The sequence below is a fragment of the Setaria italica genome, chromosome III, assembly GCF_000263155.2.
Source record: "Setaria italica strain Yugu1 chromosome III, Setaria_italica_v2.0, whole genome shotgun sequence".
In the NCBI taxonomy this organism is placed as follows: domain Eukaryota; kingdom Viridiplantae; phylum Streptophyta; class Magnoliopsida; order Poales; family Poaceae; genus Setaria; species Setaria italica.
This window is the reverse complement of record NC_028452.1, coordinates 30,513,440-30,531,564: the sequence shown is the minus strand read 5'-3', so window position 1 is coordinate 30,531,564 and position 18,125 is coordinate 30,513,440. Positions and strand designations below refer to the sequence as shown.

Below are 18,125 nucleotides of genomic sequence, written 5' to 3'. Positions count from 1 at the left end.
CAGATGGTTTAGACAATCCTAAATATAGGGCTGAACACCAAGATGTATCTGACATGGAGCCTATGGCGCAGTACAGCATAGTCTACGTGGCAATACAAGAACTAGTCGAGGATTAGAAAAAGTACTCATAGTAATCAGAGTAGGACTCGCCTTGTTGAATCTGACTAGTATTCTTATAAATCAACCGACCTGTAACCCTGCCTTCGACAATATAAGGTGGGACAAGGACCTCCTCCAAAGCAATTTAATCCAACCAACACACAGGACGTAGGGTATTACTCAATCTAGCAGCCCGAACCTGTCTAAATCATGTGTCTGTGTATACCTTCGAGTTCCTGATCTCAACGAGCCCCACAAACTAAACACTACCTCAGGCACCCCCTCGGTAGGTTGTCGGGTCTACACACCGACAGACGCTATGCCTTAGCGATAGTTACACCGACTCCAATTTTTTGTTGTTCTTGCCGTGCTAAGAACAGCGTTGAACCTGCAAGAAAATCGAAGAACAAGTAAGAACAAGTGGACAAGTAAACAGTGCACAAACCTTGCCCAAGAGATGAATCTATTACACTCAAATTTGGGGTTCTGAATCAAGCAAATCAAGTGGTCTAATCGACATACGCGTTAACAAGGAAGTAGCAGTAGGTAAACATTCATCTAAACAAAACCCAATCTATTTGTGGTGGCTGTAATCCTTATTAATCCCTAGGAGGACGACTAGGACGCGTCATTATTGGACCCGACTTGATACAAGGCCCATCGGGCCAAAATAGCGTGACGTAGCACCTAGGTAGAAAACATCTCTGGAACAAATTGATGACTGCGGCCGCCTCAGACTGTATATGGGCATGAGTCTAAATCCATATGAAAATAGACTTGATAAGGATTCCATGAAATACTTGAACGCCCCACTCCAAGTCCATATGCGACCGTGGTGACCGTCACAACTTGGTGCTGTTCTGAAGTCCGAATCCAGCTGGAAAATGTGTTGGATTTGATCTCTTTGTTGCCATGGGCCAAAAGTGACGTGGTGGCCTGGTGGAGGATGTTGGGAATACTTGGAATTGGTCCCCAATAAACTTCTTTGATCCTCCATACCTTCCATGTGTGTTTAACACTCTTTTTAATCTACGTATTTATTTCTGAAAATGTCAATGAACACATATCATGGTGTAGCATCAATTCATCAAATGTATCAAATACAATCATGACGAAGAATTATTTCACCTTTGAATTAAAAGTTGCTAATGTGGTTGTATCCATGCAAGTGATGTTCTCGTCATTCTTCCCTTCTTTGCTGCAAGTCGTCCTCAACTTGCTCCAATGGCATTCAAAGGTGCTTCCTTTGATGTTGTAATACGGAGCGACGGCCATGCTACATGGCCACAACCAGCAATGCTCCCCTTCTTCGGGCTGACCTTGTTGCATAAGAGAAAACCTAGGAAAACTTTGCAAGACATTAATAGTGTTAGTGCAACCCCCTATTTGATCATGGTATTATAGCCCAAAAGGATATTTCAGATTAGAGCAAATATAAACTTTATACACCAAATATTCTCCTTTGTTGTCATATTTGCCAATTGCATGAAGCGAACAATGATTAAAACTTGACAAACCAGAATCAAATTTAAATTTCTCTTTTAGAAAATTTAGATTACACAGAATATCAAATTCAATATAACCCAAAGTATTTAAAGGGGACAACAACTTCAGTTCATCTTGTGTACAAGTAATAGGATGAAAAAACTTATCTTCAGCATATTTTTATGGTTTCAAACTAAAAGTATTATACTTATTCACTACTTGTGGTATAGGAGTAAAAGAATCATCAGCGCACAAGTCCTCTTTATCACAAGGAATAGCAAGTAATTCATCTTGTGACAAAGGTAAATCAACAGCGGGTCCCGTTATTTGTTGCTCTTGATTAGTATGCAGAGTGGACAAATTTGGAGATTATGGGCCACATCATTCTTGCAAGTAATCGCATATAATAGAATCTCCTTTTCAGCATCGAGAGCAAGACAAAAAAAATTGACCAATATATCTGTATGATTTGCTAATTAACAAGGTTCGAATTTCAGAATTGAGCTCTCTCATAAACCTACCCATAACATCTTCCATGCATTCATGTAATCCACCAAACATGGTACAAATCTTAAAATCATGGTAGTATTCTTTCACAGTCTTGCTACCATGTTTTAGTTTGTCCAGTTTGCTAAGCAAATGATCAACATAATATGACGAAATATATTCATCTCGAAAAAACATTTTAAAACATTTCCAAGTTGGTGGAACTTTGTTGTGCCTACGAATATGTTTCCATTTAGTCAAAGCATAATTCGTAAAGCACTTGCAGCAACTAAAATCATTTGATGTTCAGACAAGTCATAATTATCAAATTCTACATCTACTTAAAGTTCCCAATTAATGTATGCATGAGGGTCAAAATTTCCCTCAAAAGTAGAGCATTACTGACCTCAGTTAGAATATCATCATGTACCTCTAGTGGGTGTGCTCCCATATATTGTAAAGGTTGGGAACACCCATGGTGCAACCTCCCAGCTCCCACGTGTCTTGCCGGGCCTGCCATTGTTAGCAGACAACCAAAAAAATAAAAAAGAAGTTGCCTACAAACTAAAGGAAATAGGTGGTGGAAGATTCCTTTTTCACTCAAACCTGTCCATTCAAGTTCTTACATGTTCTTACCACACTTGCAAAAGGTGTTGGCAACTGGTAAGAAAAGCGCAAATGGTGGCACATGCGCAACCCTGTGATGTAGTAGATAATCTGTGGATCTATAGGTGACTACAAGTAAAATCAAGGAATAGCTAGAACCACATTAATCAAAGTAAACTGAATAATCATTCAACAACGGTACTATGTTGGTTCTAGGCTAAACCATGCTAGAGACGTGAGCCTAGGCACAACAGTTCCAATTGATATGAAGCCACTAAGGTTTGTTCCCAACCTTTTGGTGAGTTGGAAAGAACTTGATTTGGAGTGGATCCAACATTGTGCTACCCGACTACAACGACAAACAGGGGCGCTGCGCCTTAGCAATAGTTACACCGGCTCCAATTTGTTGTTGTTCTTGCCGTGCCAAGAACAGCCTTGAACCTGCAAGCAAATCAAAGAACAAGCAAGAACAAGTGGACAAGCAAATAGTGCACAGATATTACCCAAGAGATGAATCTGATACACTCAAATTTGGGGTTCTGAATCAACAAAATCGGGTGGTCTAATCAACACACGCATTTATAAGGAAGTAGCAGTAGCTAGACATTTATCTAAACAAAACCCAATCTTTTTGTGGTGGCTCTAATCCTTATTAATACCTTGGAGGACGACCCGGGGGTCCTGGTGTCGTGCCCCAACCCTTGGACGCATCCTTATTGGACCCAACTTGATATAAAGCCCATCGGGCCAAAATAGGGTGATGCAGCACCGTAGGTAGAAAATGTCTCTGGAACAAATCAATGATTGCGGCCGTCTCAGAAAAGATATGGCTATTAGTTTGGCTCTATATGAAAATAGACTTGATAAGGATTTCATGAAGTAGTTGAATGCCCCAATCCGAGTCCATATGCGACCGTGGTGATCGTCACAAGTTGGTGTTGTTCCGCAGTCCGAATCCAGCCCCAAAACGTGTTGGATTTTATCTCTTTCTTTCCTTGGGCCAAAAGTGACGTGGTGACCTAGCAGAGGACGTTGGAAATACTTGGAATTGGTCCCAATCAACTTCTTTGGTCCTCCAAAAGTGACGTGTTTAACACTCTTTTTTATCCATGTATGTATTTCTGAAAATGTTAATGAACACACATCATGGTGCAGCATCAATTCATCAAATGTATCAAATACAATCATGACAAAAAATTGTTTCACATTTGAATCTAAAGTTGCTAATGTGGTTGTATCCAAGCAAGTAATGTTCTCATCATTTTCTCGTTCTACTACTGTAGAAACATTACTTGGGTCAACAGAAATACCTTCCTGATTAATGACATGCCCCAAGAAACTAACTTTTGATAGTCAAAACTCACACTTCTTCAACTTGGCATAGAACTTATTATCCCTCAAGTTTTGAAGCACCATCCTCAAATGTTGCTCATGTTTTTCCTCAGTCTTGGAGAAAATGAGTATGTCATCGATGAATACAACCATTGAGTCATCAAACTGATGAAGCAATTCATTGTCTCCATGAAGTAAGGATGTGCATTAGTCAGCCCAAAAGACATAACTCGAAACTCATAATGCCCATACATAGTGGGAAACGCCGTCTTCTCAATGTCCTCTTCTCTAACTGGACTGTAGATCAATTTTGCAAAACACTCTAGTATTTTTGGGCATTCGGTTTGATGAGGACACCACGAGTACATCTACACCAGCAGCACCTCAGGCGCCTCCAGTTGCTCCTCCAGTTGGGCCAATCACTCGAGCCCGTGCGAGAGAATTAAACTTCATCATGCTGTTAAGGAACGAAGGCCCATCGGAATAAGAAGATGGCCCAACAGGGCAGCCCAGGTGGGGCGCCTAGGGTTGGGCGCCGTGACCCCTTCGGACTCCAGGGGCTGCGCCCCCTTTATTTAGTCCGAGTCCTTTTTGTTTACGACTTGAGTTTTGTTTTACATCTAGCTTTAGCTACTCTTGAACACGCGCAAATACGCGCTGTCCTTGTGATTCAGAACTCCACCTTCGAGTGATATTTAGATTGCTCGCCTCTCTTTCTTGTTCGTTCTTCGATTGCGGACAGGAATCGATCTTCGTGATCAGGCTGATCTCGCACCAGCGAGGTTGGTAACCATCGGGAGTTGGTTCAGCGATTGCATTGGCGCTTCGGGTTCGCTCGTCGTAGTCGGATCGTGAGGGTCTACTTCCACCAAGTCGAATTTATCTTCACTCACCGAAAGATCGGGCACTCCGACTCTATCAAGTGGTATCAGCTTTCCAGGTTGATCGGTGAGTTTTACCGAGTGTTTTTCCCTTCCTACAGTCCACAAAAACCAAAACAAATTTTTTTCAGGTTAGATCCTTTGTCCCAGCAACCGTTTAGCCTCGCACATTCTTTCAATAAGTGTCTTTGTTGAATTTGTGTGCCTACTCGTTCAATTGTTGCTGGTTACTTGTGTTTAATCTGTTATTTCTCGTTTTTTCATCTAACCCTAGTTTTCGCCGCCGCCGCCTTTCCGCTGCTCGCCAACCCTACCAGCCGCGCCCACCGCACCTCCCTGCGACAACCGCGCCGCGCCATCCCACTACTCCGATCGCCCCTCCCTGTCAAAAAAAAAAAAGATCGAAAGCAATCAGAAAAAAAAAAAGGAAAGTGCAAAAAAAAAAAAAAGGAAAGAAGCAAAAAAAAAAAAAGACGAAGAAGAATCCAACAGGGAGAAGGAAGGTGATTCGGATTTGTTTCGGTGGAAACTCTTTTTGCGCGCGCCGTGACTCCCCCTGGGTCACGACTCTCTGGGGTAAATTCCCCCCCCCCCCCACGCATTCCGTGCCAGCCTTTCATATCCGTATCTCTCTTTCTTGGTCCTTTATTATTCTGAGGTCCGCCTTACTCTAGAGAGAGAGAGAGAGAGAGAGTATCTTTTTTTTACCGGAATACCCCTGTCATTTCGGAAAAAGTGTGTGCCGCAATTTGATATTTGAGATCCTCTGTGTTCATATTATCAGTTTTGGGGCACCCTCTGTAGTAAAAAAAAAAAAAAACAGAAAAAAAAAAAAAAAGAGGTGCGCCCTCTCCACCTTTGCCTCTGTTCTTTCGATTTCCCTTGTTACCAGCAACACTTGTTACATGTTTGGCACTATAATTCAACCTTGCATTATTGTTTGATTGTGCTAATCCTTCATTTGAGTGCAGCCTTCCCAGAAATCCACATAGTTCTACGACGAGCAGCTTTTGTTTCTCCAGGCAATCGCTCCTCCAATCTTTCACAGGTTCCACCGGTTGGTTGCAGTTCGCCCCTGTGTGCGTGGTAAGAACGAATAAGAATTTGATAACAGCACTAGTGTGAGCGCCTTGTGAGCCGTTACACCCCTGTTTTGTCGTTGCTTTTGTTCTTGTCTTTGCGCTAACCATGGCAGATGATGTCGACGCGGGGGCTAACCAGCTGCAGGGCATACGAGCGCAAGTTGAAGGGCTTGTTACCGACATTCAGACGATTCATGAACGGCTGGACTCGACGATCTCCTCGACGACCGAGCGGTGTGATCAGCTCGACCTTGCACAGACGGCCGCTAAGGCCACACTCGATTCAGTTGTGGCAAGACTCGATGCATTGCACACAACAGTCGCAGAGTTGCAGCAGGGTTATGGTGGTGACTCGGACCAGGATGATGGCGACCGCCGAGGCCGTGCCCGCCGCGTGCCACGCCGTCCCGGTGGTAATGATTCCTTTTCCAAGATTAAATTTAAAATTCCACCTTTTAATGGCAAATATGATCCTGCTGCCTATCTTGATTGGGAATTAGAAGTTGAACAGAAATTTTCATGCCATGATATTCTTGCTAATTCTCAAGTTAAAGCTGCTATTAGTGAATTTACTGATTTTGCTTTAATTTGGTGGCGTGAATATAAACACAAACATCCCAATACCATTCCAACCACTTGGGAGCAATTAAAAACTGCTATGCGCCACAGATTTGTGCCTTCTTATTATGCTCGCGATTTGCTTAATAAAATGCAACGTTTTCAGCAAGGTTCCAAATCTGTTGAGGAATATTTCCAGGAATTACAAATAGGAATGATTCGTTGTGGGTTATTGGAGGAAACCGACGCTGCTATGGCCCGTTTTCGTGGTGGTTTGAACCGCGAAATTCAGGATATACTTGATTATAAGGACTACACAGATATGACAACATTATTTGAATATGCTTGCAAAGCTGAACGTGAAGTGCAGGGACGCCGCTCGAAGACATATTCTAACTCTTTTGCAGGAAGAAGCTCGCCATCCAACTCCGCACCCGCTCTCCCTGCGCCACCCACGCCCACCACTACACCGCGCGAGCGAACGGCAAAACCTGCAAGCGCTGCCCCTTCCACAGGCGCCGCCCCTCCCACAGGCCGTACACGGGATATTCAGTGTCATCGTTGCAAAGGATTCGGCCATGTGATTCGGGACTGTCCGAACAAGCGCACTTTGCTTCTTCGTGACGATGGTGAGTACTCTTCCGCTAGTGATTCTGAAGATATTCGACATGCGATGCTTGCCACTGACCATGCAGCTATGGAGGTACATGTCAACCCGGGCGACGCCGATAGGTATGAAAGTCTTGTTGTGCAGCGTGTTCTTAGTACACAGGTCGCCCCGTCCGAGAAGAATCAGCGACACACTCTTTTCCATACCAAGGGCGTTGTGCAGGAGCGGTCGATTCGCATCATCATCGACAGCGGCAGCTGCAACAATTTGGCGAGTACCACGCTGGTTGAAAAGTTGTCTTTACCCACTCGTAAGCATCCACATCCATATCACATTCAATGGCTTAATGATGGTGGGAAAATTAGAATTACTCGCTCAGTCCGTGTTCCTTTCTCCATGGGTGCTTATTCTGATTTTGTCGATTGTGATGTTATTCCCATGGAAGCATGCTCTCTGTTACTTGGGCGACCTTGGCAATATGATACTGATAGCTTGCATCATGGTCGTTCAAACCACTATTCTTTCATGTTTAAGGGTCAGAAAATAATTATACATCCAATGACACCTGAACAAATTCTTAAAGATGATCTTGCTAGAGCTGCTAAAACTGCTAAACAACTTGAACCATCGACATCTCTTAATTCTGAAATCAAGTTGAATGCTCCTGTTTTGCTTGCCACACGTGCTGATTTTGATGAGTTACGCGATGCTCCTTTGCCATGCTATGCCCTTATATGCTCTAGTGTGCTCGTTTCACTTGATGATGCACCATCTTTGGATATTCCCCCTGCGGTTGCTAACATTTTGCAGGAGTACGCTGATGTCTTTCCAAAAGATTTGCCACCGGGACTTCCACCACTTCGTGGCATTGAGCACCAGATCGACCTCATTCCCGGCGCACAGCTTCCGAACCGCGCACCGTACCGTACAAATCCGGATGAGACGAAGGAAATCCAGCGCCAGGTACAGGCATTGCTTGACAAGGGTTATATTCGTGAGTCTCTTAGCCCTTGCTCCGTTCCTGTGTTACTTGTTCCAAAGAAAGATGGCTCATGGCGTATGTGTGTAGACTGTCGTGCTATTAATAACATTACCATTCGCTACCGATACCCTATACCACGCCTTGATGATATGCTAGATGAGCTTAGTGGTGCCATTATTTTCACTAAGATTGATTTGCGTAGTGGCTACCATCAGATTCGCATGAAATTAGGTGATGAATGGAAAACGGCTTTTAAAACGAAATTTGGGTTATACGAATGGTTGGTTATGCCGTTTGGTTTGACAAATGCTCCCAGCACATTTATGCGTTTGATGAATGAAGTTCTAAGGCCCTTCATAGGATTGTTTGTAGTTGTCTATTTTGATGATATCCTCATTTACAGCAAGTCTATGGAAGAGCATTTAGAACATTTGCGTGCTGTTTTTGATGCATTGCGTGCGGCCCATTTATTTGCTAACCTCGAAAAATGCATGTTTTGCACACAACGTGTCTCGTTTCTTGGCTATGTTGTTACTCCACAGGGCATTGAGGTGGATAGCAGCAAGATTGATGCCATTCGGGAGTGGCCTACACCGACAACGGTTACACAAATTCGAAGCTTTCTTGGCCTTGCAGGTTTCTACCGTCGGTTTGTTCGTGATTTTAGCTCCATTGCAGCGCCTCTACATGAGCTTACAAAGAAGGATGTTCCCTTTGCTTGGAGTGATTCACAAGAGGTTGCGTTCAGCACCTTGAAAGATAAGTTAACCAATGCTCCTCTCTTGCAGTTGCCTGATTTTACTAAAGTGTTTGAGCTTGAATGCGATGCTAGCGGTATTGGGCTAGGTGCTGTTTTATTACAAGAAGGAAAACCGGTTGCTTACTTTAGCGAAAAATTAAGTGGTGCTAGCTTGAATTATTCTACTTATGATAAGGAGCTTTATGCTTTAGTGCGCACTTTGCATACTTGGCAGCACTACCTTTGGCATCGTGAGTTTATAATTCATTCTGATCATGAGGCTTTAAAACATATTCGTACCCAAACAAACCTGAACCGTCGTCATGCTAAATGGGTAGAATTCATTGAGTCTTTCCCTTACATTATTAAACACAAGAGCGGGAAGGAAAATGTCATTGCTGATGCTTTGTCTCGTCGCTATACCATGTTGTCACAGTTAGATTTTAAAATCTTTGGCTTGCAAACTGTGAAGGATCAATATGTGCATGATGCTGATTTTAAAGATGCTTTCGGCCACTGTATTCATGGCAAACCATGGGGCAAATTTCACATACAGGACGGGTTCCTGTTTCGCGCTAACAAGCTGTGTGTTCCAGCTAGCTCGGTTCGTCGTTTGTTGTTACAGGAAGCGCATGGAGGCGGTCTCATGGGGCACTTTGGCGTCTACAAGACGCATGAAGTGCTGGCTGCCCACTTCTTTTGGCCCCGGATGCGCGCTGATGTTGAGCGCCTTGTTGCCCGCTGCCCTACTTGCCAGAAAGCTAAGTCACGATTAAACAACCATGGTTTGTACATGCCTTTGCCTGTTCCTACTTCCCCTTGGCTTGATATTTCTATGGACTTTGTTTTGGGATTGCCTAGAACTAAGAAGGGGAGGGACAGTATTTTTGTGGTTGTTGATCGTTTCTCCAAAATGGCTCATTTTATACCTTGTCATAAGACTGATGATGCTAGCAATGTTGCTGAATTGTTCTTTCGCGAGATTATTCGTTTGCATGGTATTCCAAATACAATAGTCTCTGATCGTGATGCTAAGTTTCTCAGTCATTTTTGGAGATCACTATGGAATAAAATGGGAACTAAATTGCTGTTTAGCACCACTTGTCACCCTCAGACTGATGGACAAACTGAGGTGGTTAATCGAACCTTGTCCACTATGCTTAGGGCTGTTTTAGATAAACACTTGAAACGTTGGGAAGATTGCTTGCCTCATGTTGAGTTTGCTTATAATCATGCAACGCATTCTTCTACAAAGATGTGTCCTTTTCAAGTTGTTTATGGTTATATTCCTCGGGCGCCTATTGATTTGTTTGCACTTGATGCCGAGGACACCCCACACATAGATGCCGCTGCACATGTTGATCAAATGATTAGCTTGCATGAGCAAACTCAACAAAACATTGCTGCTGCTAATGCTAAATATCAGGTTGCGGGTAGTAAAGGGAGAAAACATGTTACTTTTGCACCGGGTGATCTGGTTTGGTTGCATTTGAGGAAGGACCGTTTTCCTACCTTACGTCGTTCTAAATTGATGCCACGTGCGGCTGGTCCTTTTAAAGTGTTAACCAAGATTAATGATAATGCTTATATCCTTGACCTGCCTGTGGAGTTTGGTGTTTCCACGAGTTTTAATGTTGCAGATTTGAAACCGTATGTGGGCGAAGATGAGGAGTTGCCGTCGAGGACGACTTCAGTTCAAGAAGGGGAGGATGATGAGGACACCACGAGTACATCTACACCAGCAGCACCTCAGGCGCCTCCAGTTGCTCCTCCAGTTGGGCCAATCACTCGAGCCCGTGCGAGAGAATTAAACTTCATCATGCTGTTAAGGAACGAAGGCCCATCGGAATAAGAAGATGGCCCAACAGGGCAGCCCAGGTGGGGCGCCTAGGGTTGGGCGCCGTGACCCCTTCGGACTCCAGGGGCTGCGCCCCCTTTATTTAGTCCGAGTCCTTTTTGTTTACGACTTGAGTTTTGTTTTACATCTAGCTTTAGCTACTCTTGAACACGCGCAAATACGCGCTGTCCTTGTGATTCAGAACTCCACCTTCGAGTGATATTTAGATTGCTCGCCTCTCTTTCTTGTTCGTTCTTCGATTGCGGACAGGAATCGATCTTCGTGATCAGGCTGATCTCGCACCAGCGAGGTTGGTAACCATCGGGAGTTGGTTCAGCGATTGCATTGGCGCTTCGGGTTCGCTCGTCGTAGTCGGATCGTGAGGGTCTACTTCCACCAAGTCGAATTTATCTTCACTCACCGAAAGATCGGGCACTCCGACTCTATCAAAACAACTCATCAATGCGGGGTAAGGGATACTTATTCTTGATAGTCACTGCATTCAATCCACGATAATCAATGCGCATGCGCCAACTCCCATCCTTCTTCTTAGTGAACAGAACCGGAGCTCTCCAAGGTGACACACTATGCTGAATTAACTTTTTGGAAAGAAGATCATCGAGCTGCTTCTTCAACTCTTCTTGAAAATGGCGAAACAAACGGTATGGTGCTATGGAAACCGGTCTGGTGCCAGGTATAAGGTCAATAGGGAACTCTACCGCACGCTTGGGAGGCATCCCTAGCAACTCAGCAGGAAATACATCAAGATAGTCTCAAACCACCCGAATTTCCTCAATCAACAAGGACTTGGTAGGCTTCTCAGCTAGAGTCCAAAGAAATCTAGTCTTCACAGAACGACGTCCAGGAAATAGATTTGCCATTACAAATAGAGAATAAGCAGGAGCACTAGCTTGGAAAGCTATGGTTTGACGCAAGGGAGCCATTAAGGAAATAGTCTTCCAGAAACAAAATATTACCGCCTAATAACAATGCAACGAATCCATGCCCAAAATAACATCAAATATGGGTCAAGGAATTACCATAAGATTTGCCACAAAATCATCCCCATCTATGGATATTGTGCAACTCGGGCACACCACCGAACTAGAGACCAAAGGAGCCAACATGAATAGACTGAGAAATCTCTTGACTAGATAGACCAACTCTTTGTGCAAAATCAAGTGAAACAAACAAGAACGTAGCACCAGAATCGAATAATACTAGAGCATCATGTGAATCGACTGTAAATATACATGAGACTATGTCTGGATGACCCAGGGAGGAAGCATTAGGCATGGTGTAGACTCTAGCGGGGTTTGGAGCAGTAGAACCTGCCCCAACCTGATGTGGTGGTGGAACAAAAGATGGCGCGGGTAGCTGAAATGGAACATATGGTGCAGGCAACTGAGGTGGAACATATGATGCAGGTAGTTGAGGTGGATTCCAGTAGTAGCCTGTAGGCGGAGTTACATAGTGCTGGGGATATTGTTAATGTGAGACTGGTGGATGGGCAGGCATCATCTGAACTGCACCATGAGGAGCACCAGCTGAAAGAACTGAGCCTCGAGAACTGGATGGAGACGACACAAAAGAAGAATTAGACCTCTACCACTTGATAATAGAATTTGGATTTCTGTTGCAGACAATAGCCATGTGTCCCTCCTTGCCGCAGGTGCGACAAAGTCCAGAAAAGGTACACTCCGACGAATGGTGAGGCTTCCCGCACTTGAAGCAAATTAATCCCTGTCTTGGTACTGGGCGCATGATTTGAAATCCGATGGGGCGTGATGATGAAGAAGACTATCCCGCAAACTGTTTAGGCTTGGACGAATGAGATTGTTGGGAGTACTTATTTGGCTTGAACTTCTTGAAAGGAGGTCGCAGAGAAAATTCTCGCTCTCCTTCATCCTGAGGAGCTCTCTTCTTATCACTACTTGTGCCGCTCACACTCCCCGTACGGTTCTGTTGGATTGCAGGAAGCTGAATCTCTAACTCCATCCCTCTTGCCTCCTTAATTGCGGCAAGATAAGTAGTCTGTGGGTTCCCACCCATCACTTCTTTGTACCTTGCATTAAGTCCTCTAAAGAACTTCCTGGCCTTCTCACGTTCATCTCTAGCCACGGTGGGCACAAAGCGAACAATGTTGGTGAACTCCCTCTCATATTCATCCACCATCTTACTTCCTTGCTGGATATGGTTCAAAGCATCACTCATCCTATCCCAAAAAGATTCAAGATAGTTAGGAAAAGATTCAGGATAGTACTTACCTCTGAACTGCTCTAGAAAGACCTCCCATGTGATAGCACCACGCGCAGGAGGCCACGCCTCACGAACACCATCCCACCATAAATCAGCAAGACTCGTCAGCTGGTGTGGTATAAAGAAGACCTTATCCTCAGGAGTCATCCTACACCCATCCATGACCTTCTCTACCTTGCGTAACCAGTCGGCAGCATCTGTTAGCAACCCTGATCCATCAAACATCTCCACTTGCAGCAATGTCCACATGGTAAATGTCATCCCCTGAGCGGCTGGAGCAACAGGAACAGCTCTAGCAGCAGGAACAGCTCCAGCAGCAGATTGATCCGAAACCTCTGCATTTCCATTGTTCTCACACATGACATGTCCATTCTCCACTTCTTGGTCATTCTGGCCACGACCTCGACCACGACCACCTCCACGACCTCTACTGCGGCCACGCCTACTCGTGCACTCCTTCTCGGCAGCATACTATAACCCAACAAACAAGAACAAGGATACAATTAACAACAGGTTATTAAGCCAATCAAGAAACATAAGAACAAAAGAATAAAATGTAAATGCAATGCAGCGCCCCACCTGAGTAGTGCACTCCAGCGCGGCACCCCCATCTACTCACCCCTGCATGCGCCGTGCATGTGAGGTGTACGGGTGGGAGGTTGAAGAAGAATAGGGAGAGGCGCTGACAGGCGGGGTCGGGCGGCAGTGAGAGAAGGAGGTGGGCGCGAGCGAAGGCGAGGTGTGCGCGTGCGAGCCAAATCGAGGGTTAGCAGGCCGTTAGGTTAGATAGGTTAGCAGGCTGGTATGATAGGTTAGGTTAGATTGGTTTATGTTTGGTTTTTATTTTGTTATAGATTTAGATTTAGATTTAGTTTGAATTTTGAATTAGATTCAAAATTGAAACTCACACTTAAACGTGAGATCCAAATAAAAATTCAAAAAGATCCAAATCATTCCACACAAGTTTTGAAATGAAATTTTTAGGATGATGAAAGAATTGGCTAACATTTTCAAATGAGCACACAATGCAAACAAAAGGTTTTAAATTTTTGCAAATTTCACTCAAATAAATATTACAAATTTTGGAATATTACAACCTCCTACTCCTAGCATGTGATTAGTACTGTTCGAACTCGGTCAGCAGGACCAACAACGAATGGGCCTTAATTGACACAGGCATAGGTACTCTTTCAATCCATATGTCATATCCTTAACCAATCACATATGTGCCTGGTCTCTCATTTTACCATGTGAACCATTTGTCCAAAGTATCAAAATAAGTATCCAGGGATCTTATGTCTTGCGAGTGACAAGAAATCACCCGACTTCTACCGAACTTATTAAGCATGGCAGAGCTAACGTCCTACACATACTAGTATAACTATGGGAACCTATGGATGATGCATCTATGGTTCCATTCAACTCCTAGAAACGTAAAATGCACAAATACATAGTTAAACATTAATTGCATAAGTTGAAATAGGGGTCATGCCACGGGGCTGGCCTTTCAACTACGGTGTTATTACTTTCAAGGCCTTTGGCCCTTCCGGACCATGGGCCGGGTCCTTTGGATGCTCCACAGCCACGATCTTGTACACCACATCGTCAGCAGCGATGCCTACGTGAAATGTCATGAATGAGATGCAAGACACTGATAATGCGTACTAACGGAGAAAAAGCCAAACATGAGAATTATGCATGCAATGAGTGTAACATATTGGAGTTTTCATATAACAAAGCATTCTATTACCAATTATTAGACTAAACTAACTACAGCAGGAAGAGTGGTTGCTGCTAGTGATTATCAGATTTATTCAGTATCTTTATCAGCAAGCCAACCACATAAAAGGACATACAAATCAATTTGAAAGGATTTCGTTTATAGAGAAAAACATACTATGTTTTCATTGGTAAATTTTAGCTATTTGCAGCAACATTGCAAGCCTCACTTTTATTTTAGATAGCGACTTGGTCATTTGCTTTTATTGTTCAAGAGGGCCATGGCATCAGATTGCGGCAAGATGCAACTAGCAGGTTCAGACATAAAACAATGCACATGGCAAGAATTCAGGATATCAGTTTCAGATGTATGGCAATAAATTGAAAGCTGCTCTAGCTGTACAGTACAAGGGACCATAGCTAGCTAATTGCAATTTACATGTCTTAAAGGAAAAATATCTACTACTGATGTAGTCAGTATATATGTTTCTGGTTTGTCAGAGAGGAAAACAGAGAGCATGCAGAGGCGGTTTGACTAATTTTGGCAAGTGGTGAATTATTGATGATCTAACAAGTCCAACTCATAGGAAAGGATCGCCACCTGTTCAGAACCAGATCGGGTATGCAGCAATTGAAAAGGTAGATATTGGACAGCCACAGCTATCAAGGTTAAATTCACCAAAACTGGAGCTGATAGAAAGTACTCTTGATTTACATGTTCACTAAGCTTCAACTAACTGGAGCATATGGAACTACTGCAAACAGTTATCTCATGACTAAGCATGTTTTTGTCAGGTAGGAACGAAACCATCAAAGTTTGTCTCCTGCCCTTTAGATTTAAATGCATTCTCTATTACAAGGACAATCCAACTGGGTAATATTTATCACTTAGATATGGATATATGAAAACTATCAGTTTCATGAGTGCATATGCTTTCCCATGATTTTACGACAAATATGCAGACTAACAAAAGTAGTGTTTCACTGTTTTCGGTTGTGTCATTGTTTGAAACGAGTTAATTGAGCATAAGCACCACATCCAATTCAAGGCATGAAATTAGCTCTAGCATACTTCACCGCATTTTCAGATCAAAGAGCAAATTATTGTACAGCTACAGGTCATGCTTCGTGGATTAAGGACCTAACATTACGTTCCTATCAATCTTGCAAGAACCTAAACATGCGTGTACAAACTACAAAGCTGACAGAAACTTAGTCCTAGCATGTACTGCTCATCTCCTTCACAGACGGTCACAGAAAAGAGCTGGGCTAAACGTTTGGCCACAGGGGGGAAATGGGGAAGATGCTCACCAAGCACCAAGTGGGCACGTGCAGCTTGGTGTAGAATAGGAGATGACGCTGCTGGCGCATTTCGTCGAACGGGTTGTAGGCGAGGAAGGCAATGTCATGGCAAGCAGGGTAGTCGGCGTCCTGGCTGCCACGGCTTGACGGAGAGGTAGCAGGTCACATGGTGTCGTGGACGAAGCCCCGGTTAGCAACTTCCCCGGGCAGAGGCCAAGCTGGGCTCGCCGGCTGTGCGGCGCTGGGTGTTCTGCTGCTGCTGTCTTGTTAGCTGGACAGAAACACGAAGAGCTCGAGCTGCTAGCTCGTGCAGCACTGAAGAGGAGAGCAGCGGTTGCTGCTTGGTGGAGGGAATCAGAGAAGGGGATGGAGCTTAAGAAAGAGGGGCGCTGATCTGCTTGCTCTGCCCGAGCAAGGGAGGAGCAGAGGACCGGAAATGTATTGGCCTCCATGGATTTGTGCTGTTGGTGGTTGACGTGTGAAAGATAGAGATTAGAGAGGAAGGGGAGACTGATTGGAGTAGCTGGTGCCCTGGTTGTTGGATTCCATGGCAGAGCAGGGAGATCGAGGCTGCAGGTGAGCTGCTTGCTTGCTCTTGCGAGAAAGAACAGAGGGAGGGAAAAGGACTTGGCGACGGCAGCTTGGGAAGATAAGGCCGAGGCGAGCGGCGGCCGTGCGCTGGCGAGGAGAAAAGGCCGTGGGGGAGCTGGTGTTCATGCAACGCCGAGCAGTGGGCAAGGACGGCGAGGACGGCCGAGCAGTGGCGATGCGACGCCGGCGGCGTGGCAACGGCATGGGCACGGTATGGGCGTGTACTGGCGAGTCACGCCCGTCAACAGAGACTTAGGGCACCCTTAGCGTGTTTGGGAGTGAGGGCTAAAGTTTAGCCCATCCAAATGAAGGGGCTAAAATTTAGCACCTAGAGTATTTAGGAGGGAGGTTAAAGTTTAGCACTTTGGTGATTAAAAGACTCTTTTACCCCTCTCCTTTACCCTCACCTTCTTCCCTATGCTCCCTCGAGGCCCTCCCAAGACTAACTGCCGCATCTGCCCAACCCCCCTCCCTTCCCTTCCCCGACTGCTGCTACCGAAGCTCAATCCAGTCGTCGCCAAACCAACCAACGCTCCCCCCGCCGGTTACTACTGCTCCCTCCCTCCCCCCGCTCGCCGAAACCAACCAACGCCACCACCACCACCCCACCACCAGTGACTACTGCTCCCTCCCTCCCTGCGCCTCGCCTCCAGGAATCCCTCCTCGGATTCCTTCCCCCGCCCCAGCTCCCGGCCCTCATCCCCCCGCAGCCGCCTGCACTGTGCTGCCAGCTGCCACCTTCGGGATCTGGCGGGATCTGGGACGTCGCATGCCATCACGGAGGAGGCGGCGAACAGAGGCCGCAGGGGCGGGCGGAGCCGGCGGATCCGGCCGGAGGAGGCGGGGACCGGCCAGGACCTCCCCAAGGTGGCATCGCGAGGCTCACCCTCGAGGAGGCTCAGATTCGGCGCAAGGCACCGCGCCCTCCACCGCCGGGGCCGCCGCCGGCAGCTGCACCTCGGCCCTCGCGGTCTCCACGACTCCCCTTGGCACCCCCCGCGCCTCCGCGTCGCCGTGCCGCCGCCGCCGCCCTCCTCCGTGGCGGTTGGGTACTACTATTCTATAGCCTAGATAATCAACCCAGCGCTCGAGAACCAGGTGCTCAAGGCGTGGAACGTGCTTGCGCGGCGGCAGCTCGGCACCCGCCTCGCCGCCGCTGCCGCCCGCCCGTACCTCCTGCTGCTCCACCTCCCCGCCGCCGCGCTCCCGCCGCCCAGGACCGTCGCCGGCAGGGACCCGCTCCTCCGCCTGGGTCCCTCGCTACGGGCGCTGCTAGGCCTCCACGCGCAGCTCTGCGAGCTGCTGTGGAAGGACGCAGGCGTCGAGGTACCCGACGCATTCCGGCCGGACCACTGGGTCCCGTGCTGCGCCGTCGCCAACAGTGGCGAGGAGAGAGAGAGAGAGAGTGAGTGAGGGGAGGAGGCGGCGGGGCCGGCCGGAAGCGAAGGCGGCGGGGCCGGCAGGAGGCGGCAGGACCGGCGGGCGAGGCGGAGGTGGTGGGGTGCCGTGTGGCGGGATCTGGCGGGGAGGAGTGAGAGGGAGAAGAGAGAGAGGGCA

General features: G+C 46.2%; 1 protein-coding gene, 1 long non-coding RNA gene and 1 pseudogene across 4 annotated transcripts; 1 reads left to right on the top strand and 2 right to left on the bottom strand.

Annotated features, from left to right (window-relative positions):
• Window positions 1–545: 545 nt before the first annotated feature.
• Window positions 546–4,328, bottom strand: LOC111256691. The gene is made up of 3 exons (XR_002676874.1): window positions 2,477–4,328; window positions 1,228–1,447; window positions 546–1,142 (listed from the first exon to the last, which is right to left on the bottom strand). It is a non-coding gene; the product is annotated as an uncharacterized LOC111256691 (long non-coding RNA).
• A 7,294-nt stretch (window positions 4,329–11,622) lies between these two features.
• On the bottom strand, window positions 11,623–16,838 carry LOC101784422. 3 transcript variants are annotated; one of them, XR_002677083.1, is made up of 4 exons: window positions 15,987–16,838; window positions 13,536–14,574; window positions 12,965–13,427; window positions 11,623–12,884 (listed from the first exon to the last, which is right to left on the bottom strand). XR_002677083.1 is itself a non-coding variant. In XM_004962446.3 (3 exons), exons 1-3 carry the CDS (start codon window positions 16,044–16,046, stop codon window positions 12,874–12,876), a joined length of 534 nt encoding a protein of 177 aa, XP_004962503.1. In that variant the 5' UTR covers window positions 16,047–16,837; the 3' UTR covers window positions 11,623–12,873. The 3 variants fall into 3 exon arrangements, 2 of the variants coding, with proteins under 2 accessions (XP_004962503.1, XP_022681217.1); XM_004962446.3 differs by lacking the exon at window positions 13,536–14,574 and having other exon boundaries at window positions 15,987–16,837; XM_022825482.1 differs by lacking the exon at window positions 13,536–14,574 and having other exon boundaries at window positions 11,623–13,427.
• Window positions 16,839–17,337: 499 nt separating this feature from the next.
• The window catches only part of LOC101773903, a 1,110-nt pseudogene continuing 322 nt past the window's right edge, over window positions 17,338–18,125 (top strand).

What these genes read in the sequence shown, in the direction of transcription:
- LOC101784422 (XM_022825482.1), bottom strand. Translation starts at nt 16,046, where the DNA reads ATGCGCCAGCAGCGTCATCTCCTATTCTACACCAAGCTGCACGTGCCC. An exon ending in ACGTGCCCACTTGGTGCTTG is followed by an intron (nt 13,428 to 15,986) that starts GTGAGCATCTTC and finishes GTTGGGTTATAG; the next exon opens with TATGCTGCCGAGAAGGAGTG.